This window comes from Diabrotica virgifera, chromosome 3 (genome assembly GCF_917563875.1).
Source record: "Diabrotica virgifera virgifera chromosome 3, PGI_DIABVI_V3a".
NCBI classification, from domain to species: Eukaryota; Metazoa; Arthropoda; class Insecta; order Coleoptera; family Chrysomelidae; genus Diabrotica; species Diabrotica virgifera.
In genome coordinates this window covers 224,043,560-224,066,990 of record NC_065445.1, presented here as the reverse complement: position 1 = coordinate 224,066,990, position 23,431 = coordinate 224,043,560, and the positions used below count along the sequence as shown (strand labels likewise).

Genomic DNA, 23,431 nt, shown 5'->3' with positions numbered 1-23,431 from the left:
CACAATTTACAGCGGTATTGATAAAGAATGAGGCTATAACATATTAAAAATCACTTAAATCGGACAACAGGTTTAGGAAATTCGAGACATCAAAAATGACCCATTTTTAAGGTGTCCGGTTAATTTTGCACCCCAGTGTATTTTCGAAGGCCATTATTTTTTTAATCTCAAACTGCTTTTTATATACAGGACACTCTCTAGAAATATAAGGATGCCCACTGTTTTGACAGTGAACACAGTAGACCTCATCTGTATCACAACTTAAATCTTTTGAATGATCTTTAGAGCATTGATTACAACGCGGTTTACCCATGCACTGTGACTGAACATGACCGAAGCGCAAGCACTGTAAACACTGTATTACTGGGTGTATATACGGCTTGACAGGAAAATTTACCATGTTAATTTTGACACAATCAGGGATTTTATTACCTGCAAAAGTTAAAACAACAAGCTGTCTCTTTATACATATATTCGATTTTATTTGTATTATTATCAACTATTTTCCGTGTTAAACCTTTAACCTCTGTGACTGGAATATTGGATTATATCGCCTTTAAAATAAAATCTTCCGTAAAAAAGCTATCAACCTCTCTGATAATGCCTTTTTTATGGTTAAAGAATTTAGGAATATATGCAATTAGTTCATTAGAAGTAATAATTTTATGATTAATTAGCGAGTTTTCAATATTGTAGGTTTTAAAAATAACTTTAACACGTTTTAAGCCAACAGGTTTGATACCGATAATGTCTTTTTTAAATTCACCTACCTGCTGAAGATAAAAATCTATTCTAACCGGAAAAAGCTTGCCTATGCTTTTATTTGTACTCTCTAAAAAGACACAGTAAGGCCCTACATCTCTAGCAAAAAATTTATTACTTAAATCATATGTCTCTGCAACTGTCGTTTCCATATCCGCCTGTCCAGATTCCAAAGCGGGCGGTCCTTCTGGACCGCCCGAATCGTTGCTCATATTGAACAATAATAAGTTACCTTACCTTAGTTGTGAACCTCCAAAAATAAACAAAGGAACTACTAAATATGATAGCAATTATAAAATAATTAACCTAATCACTTGATCGCACCAAAAACACCACCTTCTCGTGACAATGTCGATACAATAATACAAAATGAATCAATCTCAACATTGGTTAACAGACATCATTATAATTCAAATGTCGTATCAGAATCAAACAACAAAGTCCAAATTAACAATTTAATTTCTTAAAACAGTGGTTCCAAAGTGTCCCCCTGGGGTGTCACGTAACGAGTTGAGGGGGTCCCGAAATGATTTAAAACAGAATTTTTTTACAAAGATCTTAATTTCATAGCTGCTTAAATAAAAACGTCAAATAAAATTACAAGGTAGTCGCTATCTATAATTGTCAAAAATCTTTGATTACCAACTTTAACAAGTGTCTATTTGTATTATTTCAAATGGTTTGAAGGGTGTGTGGGTTAATATTATAGGTTCTTGATGTGGATTTCTATTATATAATATTTTAATCTCTGGTATATTTCACATTTATTTGGATATTTTTTCTTTTTTCATTGTATTCCAGTAATAATCTATATTTAAAGCTCAAGTATCTGGAATTCCACCATGATTAGTTTTGCCGTCATGCTTATATTTTATTAGTTGATTTCTTGCAATTGTTACCTAGTTTTGTACATTCAATCAGTTTTAATTTTAAATATTTACGCCATACATTCTGAAATAATGGTTGCAAATTCTGAGATAAGAAATATATGACTAAAGTATTTTTGCAGGCATTTTATTCAAGAATTGGGTCACACTTTCTTCCTCAACTGAAACAGTAGCTTTTATTATTTTGTGTCCTTCAAAATTCTCCTATTCGCGTTTTAGATAACCTGAATAAGGAGCTCTATTATATTAACGATAAGTTGATAGGCTTTTATCTAATAATGTAATAATGAGAACCTATTTTCATTTGAAGAATCTGCACTATGTGCTGTGTCACTGAATTATTATCCATATAAACGTTTTCATTGTTCTTATTTACTTGTGGTTTTTGTATAATCTGATTGTTATCCAGAATTTGCAAAGTTTCATTTATTACCATTTTTTTATCCACTATGTATGTCTGGTTTAAGTTCAGCTAAAAATTTGTCTATATCAAAATGTATGATACATTTATTTGAAATAAAGAATCGCAATATTCGTTTTATCGAGTTTATATTTTATAGTATAGTTAAATTCCTTTAATTTAATCTCCATTGTAATAATTTGGATTTGGGTCCCTTTAAATTAAATTATCATATTAAGGGTCTATGGTCGCATAAAATTTCGAAAGATCTGCCATATAAATAGGGTCCAAATGTTTAAAAGCCCATACATATATAAAGCCCATATAATAAAAGTTCTTTTTCTATAGTGGAATATTTTTGCTCTGTTTGATTAAGAGTTCGTGAGGTATATGCGTCTTTATTTAATGTAACAGCCTGGTAAATGACCTTTCGGAGTGTAATTTTCAGGGTGACGACCAGAGCCGTGCGGTAGATCTTTTCAATATGATGCAAGTCTTCGAAATACCGCCCCTTAAACGCCCAACCTTTTTTAGGTTCCATGTACGCCCAAGGGTGGGTAAAAAATGTCCACCTCGAAAATAGCTAATATATTTATTGAGAGTTGTTGGAAATGGATTAAACTTAAAATTCTTATGCTTAGTAAACACAGCATCTTCTAAAATATTAATATAAACAATTTACAAACCTTACAACAAAATTACAAGGTACATCAAAATTAACATACAAGTAAAAGCCACTAATTCAGATTTGTCGATTTTCTCCACATTCTTCCTTTGAACCTCCTCATTGGCGGATAATTATGTAGATTATGTAATTATACGTCGATAATTATATGGACTATCTTCCTACCAACGAGAAATTATATAGAAACCTTCAGTAACAAGTTTTACCAAGGGTGTACTTTTTATGCCCACCCATATTTAACTCAAGATGCTACTTTTATTTTCAAAAATATCGGTAGAATCAAATTAACGACTGTCTTTTTAACAATAAATAATTTTTTTAAAATTTTTAAACACGTAATAAATGTGTTACAAGGGAATACGCAGTAGGTGGACATTTTTTACCCACACTTGGGCGTTTAAGGGTTAAGTATTATTAAAACTTTTTTATTAAATGAAACGGCACAAAATTTTTACGAATTTACGATTTCGACACGAAAACTTCTATTTTAAAAACAAAACACACCTTAAATTAAATGAAATTTGTATTAACATTAAATAACATTTACAAAAATTACAATTTTGGCCTTCTGACTTTAATTTTGGCAAACTGTCAATCAGATTGGTGTAGTCTAAAGTAGCAGCTAGTGACGACTCTTTTGAAATGAGTGCTAAATTTTTTAGTTTTGTTTGTCTTATGGACCTTCGTAAATAGTTTTTAATAATTTTTAATTTTGAAAAACTTCTTTCTCCACTTGCTACCGAGACAGGCAGTGTTAATAAAAATCTTAATGCTACAACTACATTTGGGTATAAAGAAATTAGGGTATTTTGGCACAGTTTTGGTAACAGTTCAAAATCTCAAAACCTTAAAAAAAGGTTTCATGGAGTATGGTATTATTTGAGATATATCACGCAATATCATTTGAATCTATATCCAATTCTTATTATTTTTCTATTGAAAGTATTGATGAAGATTCATACAATATTTTTCTAGTGTTTTATAGAAGCCAAAAACGGCCATTCAAAGAATTAATGGTAATTTTTAAAATATAGATGAAAATATTTATTTTAAATTTATCTTACTCTGTTAACAACTCATCCACATATTTTTCGTAATCAAATTGGCGCTTTTTTCTCCTGGTTCGAATTTAATTTTCAGCTGGAAATTCGGAACTTATATCAAGATTTTCTGCAATTTCATTAGCAGTAATTTTCATTTGGTCATAGCTAGATTGTCTGTAACTTTTCATTTTTTTACAATCACATTTTGCACAATCTGACAAATTTATAGTTACATATTGCAACATCTTTATACTACACCGCTTTTCAATAATTTTTCAAAATTTGTCAAAGTAAGTTCTGTTAAACCTTCACCGGTTGAATAACTAGCTTAAAAAAAAACCAATAAAAAATTATTCGATAATTTATTCTGACTAGAATTAAAAGCGACAACTCTTATTGTCAATGAGAGCTGTTCAATATGGCTTACGTCTGGGGTACAAACGGCGATTATCAAAAAATATTTAGCGATTTTTGCTATTTCGAAAATTTTGTTTAAAATAACGTTACCCATTAAACTTATCAAATCATCTGGCCTACTGTTGCTTAAATAAGTCACAAACGACTTATCAGACTCTCGTTAAACTCTCCTGATATGTTCTTCCATTACTGGATCAAACTCAGAGAGCAGTTTGTACCTACTAACTTTAAAAATTTTCCATTATTAAGTTGAAACAAATGATCAGTTGTTCCACGAAAAGCTAAACATTGTGAGGGCAAAAGTCTAATTATTTTCAGAACTTCGCTCCAATCTTGAATTATCCATTATTATATTAGATTTTACTGATTATAGCGCCCCCTTGTGATGCCGCCTGATGCGACTGCCTCACCGCATCATAGCACGGCACGGCCCTGGTGACGACTAGGATTTGCTTGAAAATGTGGATTTAGGTTGTACTTACCCTTCATTTTAAAGTTGGACTGTTGGTTGCTTTTTCTTGGGGAGTGAAAGTCACTCCTAGGGGGGGGGGGAGGTGCAAAAATTTAAGGTCAAATTAATTGTCTTCTTCTTCTTCTTTTTTTTTTAAATATTAAGCGATTTTACAGTGATTTGGCATTTATTTAAACAAATTTGCATTTTCTATCTTGAAGTATTAATGGAAAACATAATATTTTAATAGAAGGGACCCAAAAATGTCATTATATGGCATTATAACAAGTTGTTATTTTGATTCAAAACAAGTTTTTGACAACGTTAAAATACTGTTTTTTACATTTTCCTCCATTCCCAAAATACATCATAATTAATTTGGCTGAAAATTTGCCCACAGATATCCAAAACATAGGAAAACATAGAAATATCCAAACTATCCGAAACATAAGAGGTTAGAAGGATTTGAATTATATTACAATACCAAAAAAGCTACATGCAATATCATAGTCAAAAATATAGGCGTCTACTGTCAGTACAGTTAACTCGGAAAATGTCGACCTCACGACAGAAATTTTTAAAAAGAAATTGTAATAATTGTAAACACGATTTATTTGGAACAATTTCAGTTCCTACCATTTTTGTCGAAAAGTTAAAAATGGCGGAGATATTGAGCAAAAACGGTTCTCCTTTAAAATCAAGATGGCGGCTAACGTAACGGAGGAATTCATTCGCGATTTTAAATTTAAGCTACTATTGACCCCCCTAAAGATTAGAAAAATAAAATTTTGGGCAGCTCGGCATGCAAGGTCCAATGCTATCCCGACTGGACTAATATACTTTTGAGTCTGATATTATTGCATGTTACTTTTTTGGTATTGTAATATAATTTAAATCCTTTTAACCACTTAAAGTCCTATGTTTCGGCTATCTGTGAGCAAATTTTCAGCCAAATCGATTATTATGTATTTTGGGAATGGAGGAAAATCTAAAAATGTATTTTAACGTTTTCTACACTATAAAATTTGATCAAAAACTTGTTTTGAACCAAAATAACTTGTTATAATGCCACATAATGACATTTTTGAGTCCCTTCTATTACAATATTATTTTTTTTCATTGATACTTTACGATAGAAAATGCAAATTTCTTTAAATAAACACCAAATCACTGTAAAATCGCATAAAATAACATTTTGAGAAAAAAAGAAGAAGACTTTTTGACCTTAAATATCTTATTTTTACGTCCCGCAGAAGCTATACACCAAGTTTCAGAAAAATCGGAGATCCAAAAGTTTTTGCCTGAGTGATTTGACATGGAATGTACCATGCCTTTTCACTCGCAAATACCTCAAAAAGTATTGACTTTTCAAAAAACATTTTAAAACAATGTTTTAAAATGAAATAAACTCAAAATACTTGTCAAAAACTGAGAGAATAAGGTTTGAAATGATATTTTTTACTTTTTTTTTACGAAAAATCGTCATTTTTCATTTTTTATAGTTTTAAATTATTTAAAACTCGAAAACGATCAACTTTTTGACAAACGATCAACAAGAGAAAAATTACAAAAGACCTTTTTTGTTTCGAATGATACAATAAATCTAAAATAATATCAGCAAGGGCGGAAAAAATTTTAGTCGAGTTTATAAAAAATATTTGTTTAATTATTACTTACATAACTATAGTCTGGATAAAATTATACGGGGCACTTCTTGTTTTTTTATAATTTTTAACATACTAAATTACATCTCACTATTAGTAATAAAAAATATAGCTGCAAAATTTCAAGGAATGGTTGCACATAAAGCATCCACCACAAGGAATTTCTTTTAACTAATCATTTTTTATGGTACACCTTGAGTATATTTTAAGCAAAATCAAATTACCAGGATTTTCATTATTTTTTAGAATCCTATACATATTATACTCATCAAATTTTTTCGTTTCACATTCTTGAAATATCTGTAAATTTGTTTTAAATTAGCTTTTGTGTGAAAATATAATTCAGAGTATATGTACCTTTTTATGATTTTCGCGAATACATTTTTTCCTCAACAGTGTATCTGTATTCTTCTTCGCTTTAGTTTTTTTAGTCAGTCAAAGTGATTTTTTATTTTATTTTCACCTCTTCTGTGCATGAAATATGCTTAAAGTAATTAGTAGCTGTTAAATTTCAAAAACATTTGTTTTATTAAAAAATTGTTGGTTTTAGTTATGCAACAAATCATTTACAAAAAATAGCCATCTTGTAAGGCATTTATCTACTCATGGCATAGAGGATGAAGATAAAATGAAAGCCCTAAGGACGTTTTCAGATACTAAATCAAAAAAGGTAAATTTTCAATAAATCTATGAAGGAAATTAAACATTTTTCTCTATTAATTCTTTCCTATCAATGGAATCTATCAGAAATACAGTGCGCACCTAAAGTATGGAAACAAAGATTTCTGTAAAACCCCGTGTGATAACGAGTGGATCATCGTAGGAATAAAATTTTGCATTTGAATCCATGACAGTAGTTGTATTGTTAGTTGTCTATAACGGATATAACATTTGTCTTTTCTCTATGATAACCTTGTATGTAGTCTTATTGCTATTGCTTTTGCGTTTGAACATAAAACATCTCACAGATCGAAGGTAAAATGTTTGAGTGTAATACTTGGGTAATGTTATAAATTGTAATAAATGTCTAATAATTAAAAAAATCTTTTTCTTTACTAGTCAATAAATAATTGACGCAGAAGCTAGAATAATATCCTACTAGCAAACTGACCATTTAGAGACAAATGGATACAAACTGTTTACTTAGTACTTACCAGAAATAAGTAAACAAATGAAGCTTAATAAGCCTATTTCGTCATTAGTTTTGGCTAAAAATGCTTTTTAGTCATGGAAAAATGATTTTTTAATAAATTATTTCATAGGATCTTATTCTAGAGAATAATTTTAAAAGCTAAATAAACATAGCAGTAAAATACATGGAAGTTTTATTTGTTAATTTACTGATAAATACATTAATCTACAGCCTAGCAGGTTTTAACCAACCAAAAATTTTACCCCGTATCAGTTAACGATTTAGCAACATTTACTTTCCACAGGTTTTCTTGTCCAAAATATTTTAAACATCAAGTGTAAAATATTTTTTATGTCTGCCCCTCTATTTTTTTTATTACAAAGGTCTTTATGTACATTTGGAGAAACTGGCTTAGCTTTAAATCTTAAAATGTTGTTTTAGATAAAAATTTTAAAAATATGCCGCCATGTAAGAGTAGTCTAGTGACGTCATGGATCCAAATGCAAAATTTTATTCCTACGATGATCCACTCTTGTATGATATACAGTTGAGTCCACGAGTCTTTACCCGTGCGTCATCATTTAAAGCATACGAAATAAGTCGGAAATTTACTAAACGCAACAGCCAGTGACAGAAAGTGGGTATTATTTCGATCACGGGTTATAGTATAAAATTTGACGTTATCAAATAAATAGAAATAGCAATAAAAAGCAATATAGCGAACCAACTCTATCACAACACATTAAAATGCAGAGATTACGGTGGGCAGGGCACGTGGTCCGCATGCATGAGAATAGAATCCCCAGAAAATTGTTGAATGCAAGAATGCAGGGAAGAAGACCTAAAAAGAGATGGGAAGACGAAGTCGATGAGGATGCCAGGAACTTCCTGGGAACGCGTTCATGGAAAAGAACAGCGGTAAATCGAAATGATTGGAGAAGCTTATTGAAGGAGGCCAAGGCTCGATTTGGGCTGTAGTGCCATTGGATGGATGGATGGAAATAAATAGAAATCCAATGCGGATTTTCATCTGACCAATACCTTCTGTTTTGTTTATTGACTGTACCATTTAAATAATACGTTCCCATAAAGGGAACGTACCATTTAAATAATACGTTCCCATAAAGGGAACGTGGTCTCAACAGAAAAAAGGATTTGGATAAAACAATTAGGATTAGTGTTAATATATAGTAAATCGTTGTATCACAGAACCCCATTCTGCGATCTGGATCGTCTTCATGCATTTACTATACAGAATGTGCTTTATAGTGATTTCATTTTTCTTTTTTTTTTAATAAATAACAACAGTTGTTTGACTGATTTGATTTTCGGTTGCAATTATTATTCTAGTAGCCTGATGTCGATCTTCCAACATCGAAGAAAAAAATGTTAGTTTTTGTTTCCTCTGGAATACCAGGGCGACCACTTTTGTGGAGTTCTGGTACATGTCCACTTTTCTCAAATTCAGAATAATTTTAGATGCAGTCCCACCTGCTATACCCGTTCTGTCTTCATACTTATTATTACATATTTTACATTTCACATACGTCTTTGTGTGTTCATGTTCTACAAATAATGTAGCTAGTAAAATTTACTCAAATTCCATAATTTTTTAGTATTATCTGTCACTACATACATACTTTTAGTATTAAACTTGTCAATTTTTTGACGATCTGTTTAAGAGGATCGGTACGTATTTTCGGCTGCAATGCTAATCAAATGGGGATTCATTTTTTTCAAATCCTGAGAAAACTAATAAGTACTTTTGAAAAATTTAAACGCAGAATGAAAGATTACGTTATTAGCGAGGGCCGAAAGTCCCTGAGAACTTCTATAATGTTTATTTTAATAAGTTACAGGGGTGAAAAACTAAGAGAAAATTTAGTGTGATTTTTAATTTCAAATATATCATTCAAAATAAACTTTTTATTTATTCTAAGGGACTTTCGGCCCTCGGTAATAATTTAGTCTTTCATTCTGCGTTTAAATTTTTCAAAAATATTTATTGGTTTTTTCAGGATTCGAAAAAAATGAACACAATGCCGTGGTAATATTTTCCAAATCTATCTTTGTCTTACAACGCACTCAGCCGAATATAATATTGTCAGCATATATTGTCAGTCAGACACTGACAATCAGTGACAATTTTAAATATTTGACATTGCATCGGGAATATGTTGAGTTATTGATTAAATATTATTGATATATAGTGTATTTGATAAATAATTGATTTAAGACGTGAACTTAATAAAAAGTTATTTATTGTGTATTATTTGTGGAAGATCCAAGCAGAGAATAATATATTCTGTGATCCAAGTATTTTGTTGTTAAAGATGTTCAAAATTGTAAGCGTTCCATAACAATATATTATTAAAAAATCACTTTAACACTTTTCCTCTTTTCTCGATTGAGTATTAGTCTTTGTTGTACAAATAAATTATTACAATCACTGAATACATAGTTAGTGAAAAAATTATCACATTTATTAACTGAATTAATAATTTGCAATTATAAAAATAACAGTTATCCAAGAACGTTCAAAACCCATCTCTTTAAATTAATGATGACATTTTCAAGTGGAATGACATTCTAGTAATGTTTACATATCCATACCAGTGTGAATTTTACTACACGTAATTTCCCGTGTAAAGACAAAAAAAGTAGGGATACACGTAAAATATTTGCGAATTATGTACCCATAGCCTTAAGACTAAACAGTAGCGCGTCATCAATATTTTTGTTTTTCGAAAGTTCTGCGAACTTTCAACAGTGAGGCAACAGTGCGTCGGTAATTCAACACTGACAGTGACATTTATACTATCAAAAATAATAATTTTTTTACTCATAGGCGCGAAATGTTGCCGAGTCAGTCACGTTCGATTTCTTGTTATAGAAAATCGATTTTTAGTAGATCCAATTTGACACAAAATCTAGGCATGGCATAAAAAAGTTTATTTGAAGAAAGTTTATTTTTTTGTTCTTCGGTACAGGCTCCTTTTTGCAATATTTTATTTAGTTATAGAGTAATTTCCACATATTAACATATTTCTCAAATTGGGCTCTGTACCCCCATTCTTTATTATATTACGAATATGTGTGCCAAATATCTCGACAAAATATTCAAAATCGCAGCCGCAATCTTGGACCGCGTTTGTTGCTACCTGTTGATCGCTATCGTATACTCTTAAGGGGATGGGTACGAACTTTCGGCTTCAATGCTATTTAAATAGGATTCATTTTTTTCGAATCCTGAGAAAACTAATAAGTATTTTTGAAAAATTTAAACGCAGAATGAAAGATTACGTTATTACCAAGGGCCGAAAGTCCCTGAAAACTTCTATTATGTTTATTTTAATAAGTTACAGGAGTGAAAATCCAACAGAAAATTTAGTGTGATTTTTAATTTCAAATATCTCATTCAAAAGAAACTTTTTATTCATTCTAGGGGACTTTAGGCCCTCGGTAATAAAGTAATCTTTCATTCTGCGTTTAAATTTTTCAAAAATACTTATTAGTTTTCTCAGGATTAAAATACATTGAAAATTTTGACAGGCGTCAAAATGTTCCTTTCCTCTTAATGTAACAGTATATTCGTCCGATTTTATCGCTGTTAAGCATATTTTCAAAAACTATCACAACGTATTTACTGACTGTAAATCACGACTGACCTACTGACAATAGAACCTACCAAATTTAACTAAATGAAACTGATACTTAACAAAAACAGAAAGCTTTTTTAAACTTTAACAAATATCAAATAGCTCATTTTATTTTCTCTTTATGGTAATATCAATGGTTGTAATAACAAATATTTTTATTATCTTCTACATATGTATTCCGTCAATATTGGCCATTAACACGATATATGCTGCATCGACAATAAAAAACTGTAACAGAAGATTGTAAAATATACGGATGGTTCTATTTAAAAGTAGGCATTTTATCCGTATATCTCAGAAATTTGGCAACGTCGAAAGTATTAAATTTTAATTCTCTGATCCATTTAATACACATAACGAACATTTTGTTACTACACCCTAAATGATGTCAGAGATATCTTTATTTTTTCATATTCTACGCGCGCACTGAATATACTTAGACATTGGTTCCGAACTTGTATTTGACGGATTTTCGCTACAAATTATTAGATACATTAAAGCAGTGCCTAGAAGGCAAGTACTATGTGTATATTCATGCCGTTACACACGAATCAAGCGTATGTTTGAATGATGTAGATTGCTTCTAATAAAGCCCAAATTGTATGACATGGTCATGAATTCTCTAGTAATGAGAATAACATTATAATAAACTTCACCGTCTATATATTGTAAATGTTTACTAGTATGAACTGGTTTTAAGTTTGAAGTTCTGCGTAAAACTATTAAACTATGGAATTAATTTGATTTTTCTGATTGATGAATTAATATATTTTTTAAAATGTTCCTATTTGAAAAAAATTTTATTAAAACTAATAATGCATGTATTCAATGTAGATTATGGAATGTGACTATTGTGACAGAAAATTCAAATATAGGAAAAGTTTCTTACACCACATGCAACAAGAACATGGAATGGAGGAAATGGACAGTGATACTGACAAGAAGAATAAATCTGATGCTAAAGATGGTAAGTTGTTTTATGCACATAGTTTAAACATTTACCATATTTATGTAAATTTAGGACCATGGCATAAGAAACTGATTTATGTCGTAAATAAAATTCAACCATTCTTCTTCTTGTTGAACTATCTTCTAACGAAGGTTGGCGATCACTTTTTTTAAACGCTTCCTTGTCTTTTGCAACGTGAAATATCTGTTCAACACTGAGGCTAGTCCAATCTCTGATATTCCTCAGCCAAGATCTCTTCTCAAGCCTTTTCTTCCCTCTACTCTTCCTTGCATAATGACGTGTAGCAGAGAGTAATTATCGTTTCGAAGTATGTGGCCCAGATACGATGTTTTTCTTATTTTAATTGTGTTCATAAGATTTCTGTTATGTCCAATTGCATCGCTTATTTCAGAAACAACCTAAGTCACATTTTGGCGATTTTGAGTTTATTACACTAACATGTATTTCTGTGGGACTAAGGTGGTTTCAGAAATAATATGAATATTTTAAATCGTTATAAAATCAACTATGCTTACGGGACTTATGTGTATTCTGAAATAAATAATTGTGTGTAACACACAGAAATACATGTTGGTGTAAAAAATTCAAAATCGCCAAAATGTGACTTAGGTTGTTTCTGAAATAAGCGATTCAATTATTCTTCTTAATCCTACTTCGTTTGAGATTTTGAAATCCAAGGAATTTTCAAAATACGCATACAGGGTGTTTGGTAAAGAATGGGCCATATCTTAACCCTAGATTCCTGAGCTTAAAATAGGTCGATTGAAGTTAACTTACCTTACTACAAAAGTTGATAATAACCGAAATACAGGGTGTCAAAGTTAAACTTTTATTTTATTTATTTTTAAATATTTCCTGACAGGCATGGGACAACAACACGAAATTTGGTAAGTGGTGCTGGTATTATACAATCTACTAAATTATGTTAAACAAACGTTTCTGGCTACTACCAGAGGCGTACGACGGGGGAACGTGAATGGTTGACCCTTCCCAAATTCTACGCCACTGGCGGAATTGCTATTTTAGTGAAATGTTTTGATTCTCAAATACTTTCTATGTAAAAAACATACTCTTCATTCGTAACGGTAAAGCCATTAGTTTTCGAGATATTTGAAGCTAAAAACGAAGGAGCATAATACATTAATCAAAATAAGTGTGCCTTTTCATTTTTAACTTCAAATATCTCGAAAACTAATGGCTTTATTGAAGAGTATGTTTTTTACAAAGAAAGTATTTGTGAATCAAAAAATTATGCTAAAATAGCAGTTTCATCAGTGGCGTAGAATTTGGGAAGGGTCAACGGGTCAACCATTCACTTTCCCCTGTCGTACGCCTCTGGTAGTAGCCAGAAAATATTATTTAACATAATTTAGTAGGGTGTACAGTGCCTACACTTTCTGCCAAGTATCACACGGATATGTCAAATTATTTTAAAGTATTCTTTTTTTTTAAATAATTTATTCTTTATTTAAAACTTTAAGAACTATGTGTGCCCTTTACTATCAAACTATTTGACATAGCCTTATGGTACTTGGCAGAAAGTGTAGGTACTGTACTCCCTACTAAATTATGTTAAATAATCGTTTGTTGTTAATACCAGAGGCGTACGACAGGGGGAAGTGAATGGTTGACCCTTCCCAAATTTTACGCCACTGATGAAACTGCTATTTTAGCATAATTTTTAGATTCTCCAATACTTTCTATGCATATAATATACTCTTTATTCGTAACGATAAAGTCATTAGTTTTCGAGATATTTGAAGTTAAAAATGAAAAGTCACACTTATTTTGATTAATCTATTATGCTCCTTCGTTTTTAGCTTCAAATATCTCGAAAACTAATGGCTTTATCGTTACGGATGAAGAGTATGTTTTTTACGTAGAAAGTATTGGAGAATCAAAAAATTGCACTAAAATAGCAATTCCGCCAATGGCGTAGAATTTGGGAAGGGTCAACCATTCACGTTCCCCCGTCATACTCCTCTGGTAGTACAGTAGCTCTCATGATCATTTTTCAGTGCGTAACAAATGATAGGAAAAAGGGTAAGTCCGTGATAATACACATTTATGACATTTATTCTAACATGACATTTTAGTTAAATCTGACAGTTGTCACATTTTATTTTCAATTTGGAATAAAAACAAATCAAAAGTGTTTCTTGCATTTATAAAATGGTATTTTCTTTGATTTGTATAGTCTTATAAATTATACAGATTATATTTGTAATATTATTATCTAATTAAAAAAAAAAAATTATTTTTTTATTATGGCGCCATCTATCGACAACTAGAATAACTAGAATAAATGTTATAAAAATGTCACCGACGAAATGTAATCACCGACGTGCCTTTTTTTCTGTCACATACAATTTAATGCGTTAGAAAGAAATCGAAAAACTGTGACGCACTGAAAGATGATCATGAGAAATACTGTAGCTAGAAACGTTTGTTTAACATAATTTAGTAGATTGTACAATACCAGCACCACTTACCAAATTTCGTGTTGTTGTCCCATGCCTGTCAGGAAATATTCAAAAATAAATAAAATAAAAGTTTAACTTTGACACCCTGTATTTCGGTTATTATCAACTTTTGTACTAAGGTAAGTTAGCTTAATTCGACCTATTTTAAGCTCAGGAATCTAAGATTAAGCTATGGCTCATTCTTTACCAAACATCCTGTATAGGTATATACCTACATAGACACATTTCGAATGCCTCCATTTTTTACCGATTGGGTTTTCAGAGTCCAAGCTTCTACGCCATATAGTACTTGCAACCAAACATAACGTTCGATTAACCTCGTTCTGATAGCCATACTCAATTTCATATTTGTAAACATTGACTTGTATTTTATAAATGCTTTTTGAGCTTTTTCTATTCCGACCTTTACGCTCCAATGTCAGATGTATATTGTCAACAGGAGTCTTCGAGATCACCATGTATTTAGTTTTATCTATATTCATTGTTAGTCCCATCTTTTTTTTTATCGTCTATATTTTCTGTCATGATTGCAGCATCGTCTGGAAATCTTATGTTATTAATGATGCTCAATCCAATCCTTACACCTTCAGTTCTTTTCTATAGTGCCTCCTAAAATATTAGTTGGGAGTACACATTAAATAATTGTGGCGACAGTACGCATCCCTGTCTAACTCCTCTTTGAATTACTACTTGGTTTGTCTCACTATTTTCCACCCAGACGACTGCTGTTTGCTGGTGATATACAGGTCCCGAAAAGATTGGTCATAAATATACCACACATTCTGGGGTCAAAAATTGTTCGATTGAAACTAACTTACCTTAGTACAAATGTGCTCATAAAAAAAGTCACAGCCCTTTGAAGTCACAAAATGAAAATCGATTTTTTTCAATATATCGAAAACTATTAGAGATTTTTTTATTGAAAATGAACATTTATCATTCATATGGCAGGAACATCTTAAAACAAAATTATAGTGAAGTTTGTCCACCCCATAAAAAATTTATGGGGGTTTTGTTCCCTTAAACCCCCCCAAACTTTTGTGTACGTTTCAATTAATTCATTATTGTGGTATCATTAGTGAAACACAACGTTTTTAAAACTTTTTGCCTCTTAGTATTTTTTCGATAAGCCAGTTTTTATCGAGATGCGGCTTCTTTTTTAATATATTTACATAAATATTGTATGAGGGTTTTGTTCCTATAAACCCCCCAAATATTTGTGTACGTTCCAATTATACTATTATTGTGATACCATTAGTTAAACACAGTGTTTTTAAAACTTTTTTGCCTCTTAGTCTTTTTTTGACAAGTCACCTTTTATCAAGATGTGGCTTCTTTTTCAAAATATACCTAAAAATGTAAATTATAAATAAATTTTCAGATTAGTAACAGGTCTCTATAATTGTATTTAACTGTATACAAATATGTGGTGGATTCGACAAATATTCAAAATATGTCGGTAAACACTCGCTTATCGAAAAAATACTAAGAGGCAAAAAAGTTTTAAAAACATTGTGTTTAATTATTGGTGCTACAATAATAATTTAATTGGAACGTACACAAAAGTTTGGGGGGTTTAACCCTTAAACGCCCAAGGGTGGGTAAAAAATGTCCACCTAATGCGTATTCCCTTGTAACATATTTATTACGTGTTTAAAAATTTAAAAAAAATTATTTATTGTTAAAAAGACAGCTCTTTATCGAATGTTAATTTGGTTTTATCGATATTTTTGAAAATAAAAGTAGCACCTTGAGTTAAATATGGGTGGGCATAAAAAGTACACCATTGGTAAAACTTGTCCCTAATTTTTATATATAATTTCTCGTTGGTAGGAAGATAATCCATATAATTATCGACGTATAATTACATAATCTACATAATTATCCGCCAATGAGGAGGCTGACGGGAAGAATGTGGAGAAAATCGACAAATCTGAATTATTGGTTTTTACTGGTATGTTAATTTTGATGTGCATTGTAATTTTGTTGTAAGGTTTGTAAATTGTTTATATTAATATTTTAGAAGGTGCTGTGTTTATTAAGCATAAGATTCTCAAGTTTAATCCATTTCCAACAACTCTCAATAAATATATTAGCTATTTTCGAGGTGGACATTTTTTACCCACCCTTGGGCGTACATGGAACCTAAAAAAGGTTGGGCGTTTAAGGGTTAAAGGAACAAAACGCCCATAAAATTTTTATGGGGTACACAAATTTTACTTTAATTTTTTTTACGATGTTGCTGCCATAAGAATGCCTCATGTCCATTTTCAATAAAAAATCTGTTAACGAGTTTTCGATATATGAAAAAAAAATCGATTTTCATTTTGTAACTTCAAAGGGCTGTAACTTTCTTTGTGTGCACTATTGTATATAGGTAAGTGAGGTTGAATCAACCTATTTTTGACCCTAGAATCTGTGGTATAATTTATGACCAATCTTTCCGGGACACCCTGTATATTTTTGATTAAATTAATATTCTTGGGATCTAGGCGTATGTGTTTCAATGCATGCATGAGTTTACCATGTTGAACTCTGTCAAATGCTTTTTGGAAATCTATATAACATATGAATACGATTTTATTATATTGCCAGCATTTTTGTACTTAATTGTTTTATAGAATTAATAAAATGTCATTAATTGAATTCTACTTAAAGGCGAAGACGGTGTTTCAACAAAACATGAAATTAAATTGGATGAACTTAATATTAACGATACTAAACAAGAAGAAGATGAAGATGCTGAAGCTGGCATTCCTGATGCTGAAAATGTATTTGTTAAGAAATCCCGCAGTAAAAATCAAGTATGTCATGTTTGTGGGGCCTCCTTTTCGAGAGTAAATCATCTTACAAGACACATGACATTACATCGTGCTGTTTTAGTTCATCAGTGTGACAGGTAAAAAGATTTAAACTTACTACATACACTAAGCATCAAAATTAACGCACCCCCTTAAAAATGAGACATTTTTTATGTCTCGTATTTCCTAAACCTGTTTTTAAAACCGATTTTAGTGATTTTTTTTAATATGCTATAGCTTTATTCTTAAAAAATACCGATGTAGTAATATTGTTGCTAAACAGATAAGTGTCATTGTATACCGGGTGTAGCAATGATAGTGTGTTTTTTCATCAAAGTTTAGAACACCCTGTGGAATATTCTAGCGCATATAAAATATTGAAATTAAAACTCAACTGTAACCTGAGGCTTTCTTAATATTCTGCTTTTTGATTCATTCGCTTATGTTGGATAATAAAAAGTTAGGTACTTTAACAACTAGCAACGTTTTTCATCAATACAGGGTGTTTCTAAATAAGTGCGACAAACTTTGAAGGGTAATTCTGCATGAAAAATATTGAATGTTTGTTGAGATACGGGATATTTTCTTACAAACTGACGATTTATGTATTGCTCTAAAACCGGTTGAGATATGCAAATGAAAGTACCCCGCACAAACCTTATGGAAATTAGGTCCCAGTGGATTTCGTTCATACTTTGGGAAAATACCCTTTGTAGCATCCTGGTAAAAAGTTCTCATGGGCACAACTCAATCGTATGAAGGATTTTCAAGATATAGAGGCACAAACTCGGAAAATTATAAGATTTACTGGGTATTCCAATTCCCTGAGTTACTGGTTATCTGGCAACATGTAGAAGTTTGGATCAAGGAAAAGTTTCAGTAGTCTAGGATTTTTTTCTGGCTATCCAATGGCGACCTTTACTTTGACCTTGACCATCGACGGATGTCATCTTCTAGAGTTTCGAGGGTTTTCGGCATTTAATTGATGCAAATGAATTACTGGAGAGATTTTTGAGGTCGCTAAACACGAATATGCCACCAGAACCGACTCCCGGAGCACCCGGTTTCCAAGGTCAGTGAAAGGCGCTCCTGGAGTTTTGACGGTCTTTGGTACTACATTAATGCAAACGGATTAGTTATAGGTTTTTGGTGTTGCTGAACACGAATACGTTATCCGCATAGACACAGGAGCACCTGGTGCCTAAGACAAGTTATCTTCTGGAGGTAAAAACCTAAGAGTAATCCATGTGATTCCTCCGAAACTTCAGAAGATAACCTGTCTTAGGCAGCAGGTGCTCCTGTGTCTGTGCTGATCACGTATTCGTGTTCAGCAACCCCAAAAACCTATAACTAATCCGTTTGCATTAATGTAGTACCAAAGACCCTCGAAACTCCAGGAGCGCCTTTCATTGACCTTGAAAACCAGGTGCTCCTAGAGTCGGTTCTGGTGGCATATTCGTGTTTAGCGACCTCAAAAAACCCTCCAGTAATTCATTTGCATCAATTAAATGCCGAAAACCATTGAAACTTTAGAAGATGACGTCCCTTGCAGTGACCCTGGTCACCACGTCCTCCGGAGGTCAATTCTGATGGCATATTCGTGTTTAGCGATCCCAAAAACCCATGAGTAATCTGTTTATATCAATTTAATGCCGAAAACCCTCGAAACTCTAGAAGATGACGTCCGTTGAAGGTCAAGGTCAAAGTAAAGGTCGCCATTGGATAGCCAGGAAAAAATACTAGACTACTAGTACTTTTCTTGGTCCAAACTTCTACATGTTGCCAGATAATCAGTAACTCAGGGAATTGGAATACCCAGTAAATCTTATAATTTTCCGAGTTTGTGCCTCTATATCTTAAAAATCCTTCATACGATTGAGTTGTGCCCATGAGAACTTTTTATCAGGATGCTTCAAAGAGTATTTTCCCAAAGTATGATCGAAATCCACTGGGACCTAATTTCCGTAAGGTTTGTGCAGGGTACTTTGGTAGGTTTTAAAATATTGCGCATTTTTTGACATACAATTAAGAAATTTATATTCACCATTGGCGTGCATACTGGTCATATTACCCGGTCATATTTCCCGTATGCACACCAATGGTGAATATTAAATTTCTTAATTTTATGCCAAAAAATGCGCAATAACTACCTCTTAAATCCTACCAAATTTCATTTGCATATCTCAACCGGTTTTAGAGAAATAAATAAATCGTCAGTTTGTAAGAAAAAATTCAACATCCCGTATCTCGGAAACGAAGCATTTGCGGACATATGTTTATAAAGCAAACGGTCATTATTTTTTCATGTAGAATTACCCCTTAAAGTTTGTCGCACTTATTTAGAAACACCCTGTATTGATGAAGAACGTTGCTAGTTGTTAAAGTACCTAACTTTTTTATTATCCAACATAAGCGAATGGATCAAAAAGCAAAATTTTAAGAATACCTAAGGCTACAGTTGAGTTAATTTCAATATTTTATATACGCCAGAATATTCCACAGGGTGTTCCAAACTTTGAGGATAAAACACACTATCATTGTTACACCCGGTATACAATGACACTTATCTGTTTAGCAACAATAATATTACAACGATATTCTTGAAGAATAAAGCTATAACATATTAAAAAAATCACTAAAATCGGACAACAGGAGTAGGAAATACGAGACATCAAAAATGTCCCGTTTTTAAGGTGGTACGTTAATTTTGATGCTTAGTGTATATTATATTATTTTATGTTAATTGTTAGGTTTATATGGCATTAGACACAGTTTGGTTGTAACAAAAATTATATCATTACCTAAAAAATACTGACGTTTTGACTTCCATTCCGAAAATGGTCCTTAAAGAGAGATTAAAGAAAAATCTTGTTAAAATCTGTGTATAACCGCAAAACTGTTGTTGTTGTGGCCATGTCATATCACGGTCAACAAAATCTATGTTAAATGTACTTGCCTTGATGGTTGTAGGCAACAGCCAGCTTGGCTGGAAAGATATGAGGGTGAATGCTTTTATGCCCTATGATACATAAAATTCTGATTATTCTGAGTATTTTGTACAATAATTGTATATGTGTGTGTGATTCTGCGTTCGTATTAATGAGTTTTGGGTAAAATTGTAAATTGTGTTGTTATGTATTGTGTGTTACGTATAGTGTATGATAGATACATGTGTTTTACATTGGCTTATCCTCTATTATTGGTATGTTCTTGTTATTCACTTCTTTAAGTATTTGACTGCAGCAGACTTTGACAACCAAAGTTTACTGCATACCGCTGATGAATTTGCCACACATTTTTCTTCATTTAGTAGTTTCTTCATAAAATAAGTGTAAGCAAATCTATCAGCAGAATGCAACAGACTTTGTTTGCCAATACTTAAAGAAGAGTTGAATAACAAGAACATTTTATTATGGTTGTACACTTTATGGAACGGCAAATAAAACCAATCTACGTAACCTGGACATTATACAAAACAAAACACTTAGATTATGTTTGAGAGCAATGAAATCTACACCAGTTGAACCGTTAAGAGCTGAAGCAATCGAACCCCCATTAGAACTTAGAAGATCATTTTTAGCTGAAAAAATGATTATTAAATCACTAAAGAAAAATTCATCATTCATTAGTAGCAGATACAAGTTAAACGAATACGACTTAACTAAGCCTTTTTGGATACATAAGAACTCTCCTCCTATTTGTGAAGCATTAAGAAACGTGACCCTACAACCACAAACAAAGGTAGAGATCGATTACTTTGTTCACTTTGTTGTATGTGATGTGAATATACCCCATTACTCAGAATTAGCATCATCTAATAACATAGTTATTAATCAAATTTTAGACCAACATCCAAACTATGTCACAATTTACACTGATGGATAAAAAAACACTGAGGGCACAGGTTGTGCCTTCGTAATACCTAAACGTATACAAAAACATTATAAGCTACATAAAAACACATCTATCTTCACAGCTGAGGCAATAGCAATTCTAAAAGCACTAGAATATGTACAACAGGAAGAGGAACAGAATGCCATTATCTTCTCCGATTCACTTTCAGTTTTAAAAATTTTAAAATCCAACTCGAACACAACAAATGATATTATCAACATCCAAACAATTATTAAAAAAATTACAAGATCAAAATAAAGGGCCTAGCCGGGTAAGATGATGATAAGTGCCCCCAACTCGATTCGAATTCCATATAGGTCACCGTTTAGCATATATAGTGAAACTTACTTTCTTAAATTTTTAGCCCCCTAGGTGGTCATGTGACCCACCTAGAGCCTAATTAGGGTTTTTATGTTTTTATTTTTTATCTCAGCCGCATCGAGAACTAGCGAAAAACTTTAAATAAAAAAGTTGTAAGCTTTAAAAAGTTCTGTCCGAAAAAAAATTGTTTTTTTAATTTTTGGCGGGAAATTTAAATTTTAGAACAATTTTTAAACTTTAAATGAGTATAAAAAAAAATAACTAAAACATTCGTTTTCACGAAAAAAATATATAACGTGTATTTTTGCACAATGTTTCATCCTGAATTTTTTCAAATTTTTAAAATTGGTGAAACGCTCCTTTAAAAATAAAAAACCGCATTTTTCGGTTTTTTTTTTTCGTTTTTTGATACAATTTTATACATATTTTTCAAAAAAGGTAACACCGTCACTAGAATAGGTAAAAAACTGAAAAATAATTGTGGTTTGCTTAATAAAAATTTTTTGTAATGCCATCCACATTCAAGATACAGGGCGTTGAAGAAAACAAAATTTTACACATTTTTTACGATTTTGCCGAAACTACTGGCAACATTGTCATAAAACTTGGCGGGTTTTAAGAGGTAGTTATTGTGCATGTTTTGACATACAATTAAGGATTTGATATTCATCATTGGCGCGCATAGGGGTAATGGTCTGAACTTTTCGAAGAAAAAAGATAGTACGCCACTGACATATGTCAAATTAACAATCGTTTTTAAATTCCTCGTTCAATTTGTGACAAAAAATCTATCTTCCTATTTTTTCATACGACGCGCCATTTTTATGCAAAAAATAAAATATCTTAACCCTTACAAAATATTCGAACTTCTAGTAGTTTCTACATACATACATCTACATAAACTCATACATCCATTATAAAAACTAATTCGAATAGGTACTTTGGAAGCGTTAAGATATTTTATTTTTTGCAGCAAAACGGCGCGTCGTATGATTAAATAAGAAGATAGATTTTTTATCGCAAATTTAACGAGGAATTCGAAAATGATTGTTAATTTAAAATATGTCAGTGGCGTACTATCTTTTTTCTTTGAAAAGTTCAGACCATTACCCCTATGCGCGCCAATGATGAATATCAATTCCTTAGTTGTATGTAAAAACATGCACAATAACTACCTCTTAAAAACCGCCAAGTTTTATTACAATGTTGCCAGTAGTTTCGGCAAAATCGTAAAAAATGTGTAAAATTTTGTTTTCTTCAACGCCCTGTATCTTGAAAATGGATGGCGTAACAAAATTTTTTTATTAAGCAAACCCCAATTATTTTTCAGTTTTTTACCTATTCTAGTGACGGTGTTACCTTTTTTGAAAAATATGTATAAAATTATATTAAAAAACGAAAAAAAAACGAAAAAAAAAAACAAAAAAATGCGGTTTTTTATGTTTAAAGGTGCGTTTCACCAATTTTTAAAATTTGAAAAAATTCATAGTGAAACGTTGTACAAAATACACGTTATATATTTTTTTCGTGAAAACGAATGTGTTATTTATTTTTTTATACTCATTTAAAATTTTAAAATCGTTCTAAAATTTAAGTTTAAGGCCAAAAATTAAAAAAAAAATTTTTTCGGACAGAACTTTTTAAAGCTTACAACTTTTTTATTTAAAGTTTTTCGCTAGTTCTCGATGCGGCTGAGATAAAAAATAAAAGCATAAAAACCCTAATTAGAGTCTAGGTGGGTCACATGACCACCTAGAGTGCTAAAAATTTCAGAAAGTTAGTTTCACTATATATGCTAAACGGTGACCTATATGGAATTCAAATCGAGTTGGGGGCACTTTTCATCATCTTACCCGGCTAGG

At 31.6% G+C, this 23,431-nt stretch overlaps 1 protein-coding gene across 1 annotated transcript in view; it reads left to right on the top strand.

Moving 5' to 3' along the window:
• LOC126881547 (zinc finger protein 852-like) overlaps positions 1-23,431 on the top strand; it is an 83,251-nt gene that overhangs the window by 28,732 nt on the left and 31,088 nt on the right. The window contains exons 4-5 of the mRNA XM_050645876.1: positions 11,935-12,067; positions 17,212-17,452. Of these exons, the coding sequence (XP_050501833.1) occupies positions 11,935-12,067; positions 17,212-17,452 (374 nt within the window). The remainder of the gene's footprint in view (positions 1-11,934; positions 12,068-17,211; positions 17,453-23,431) is intronic.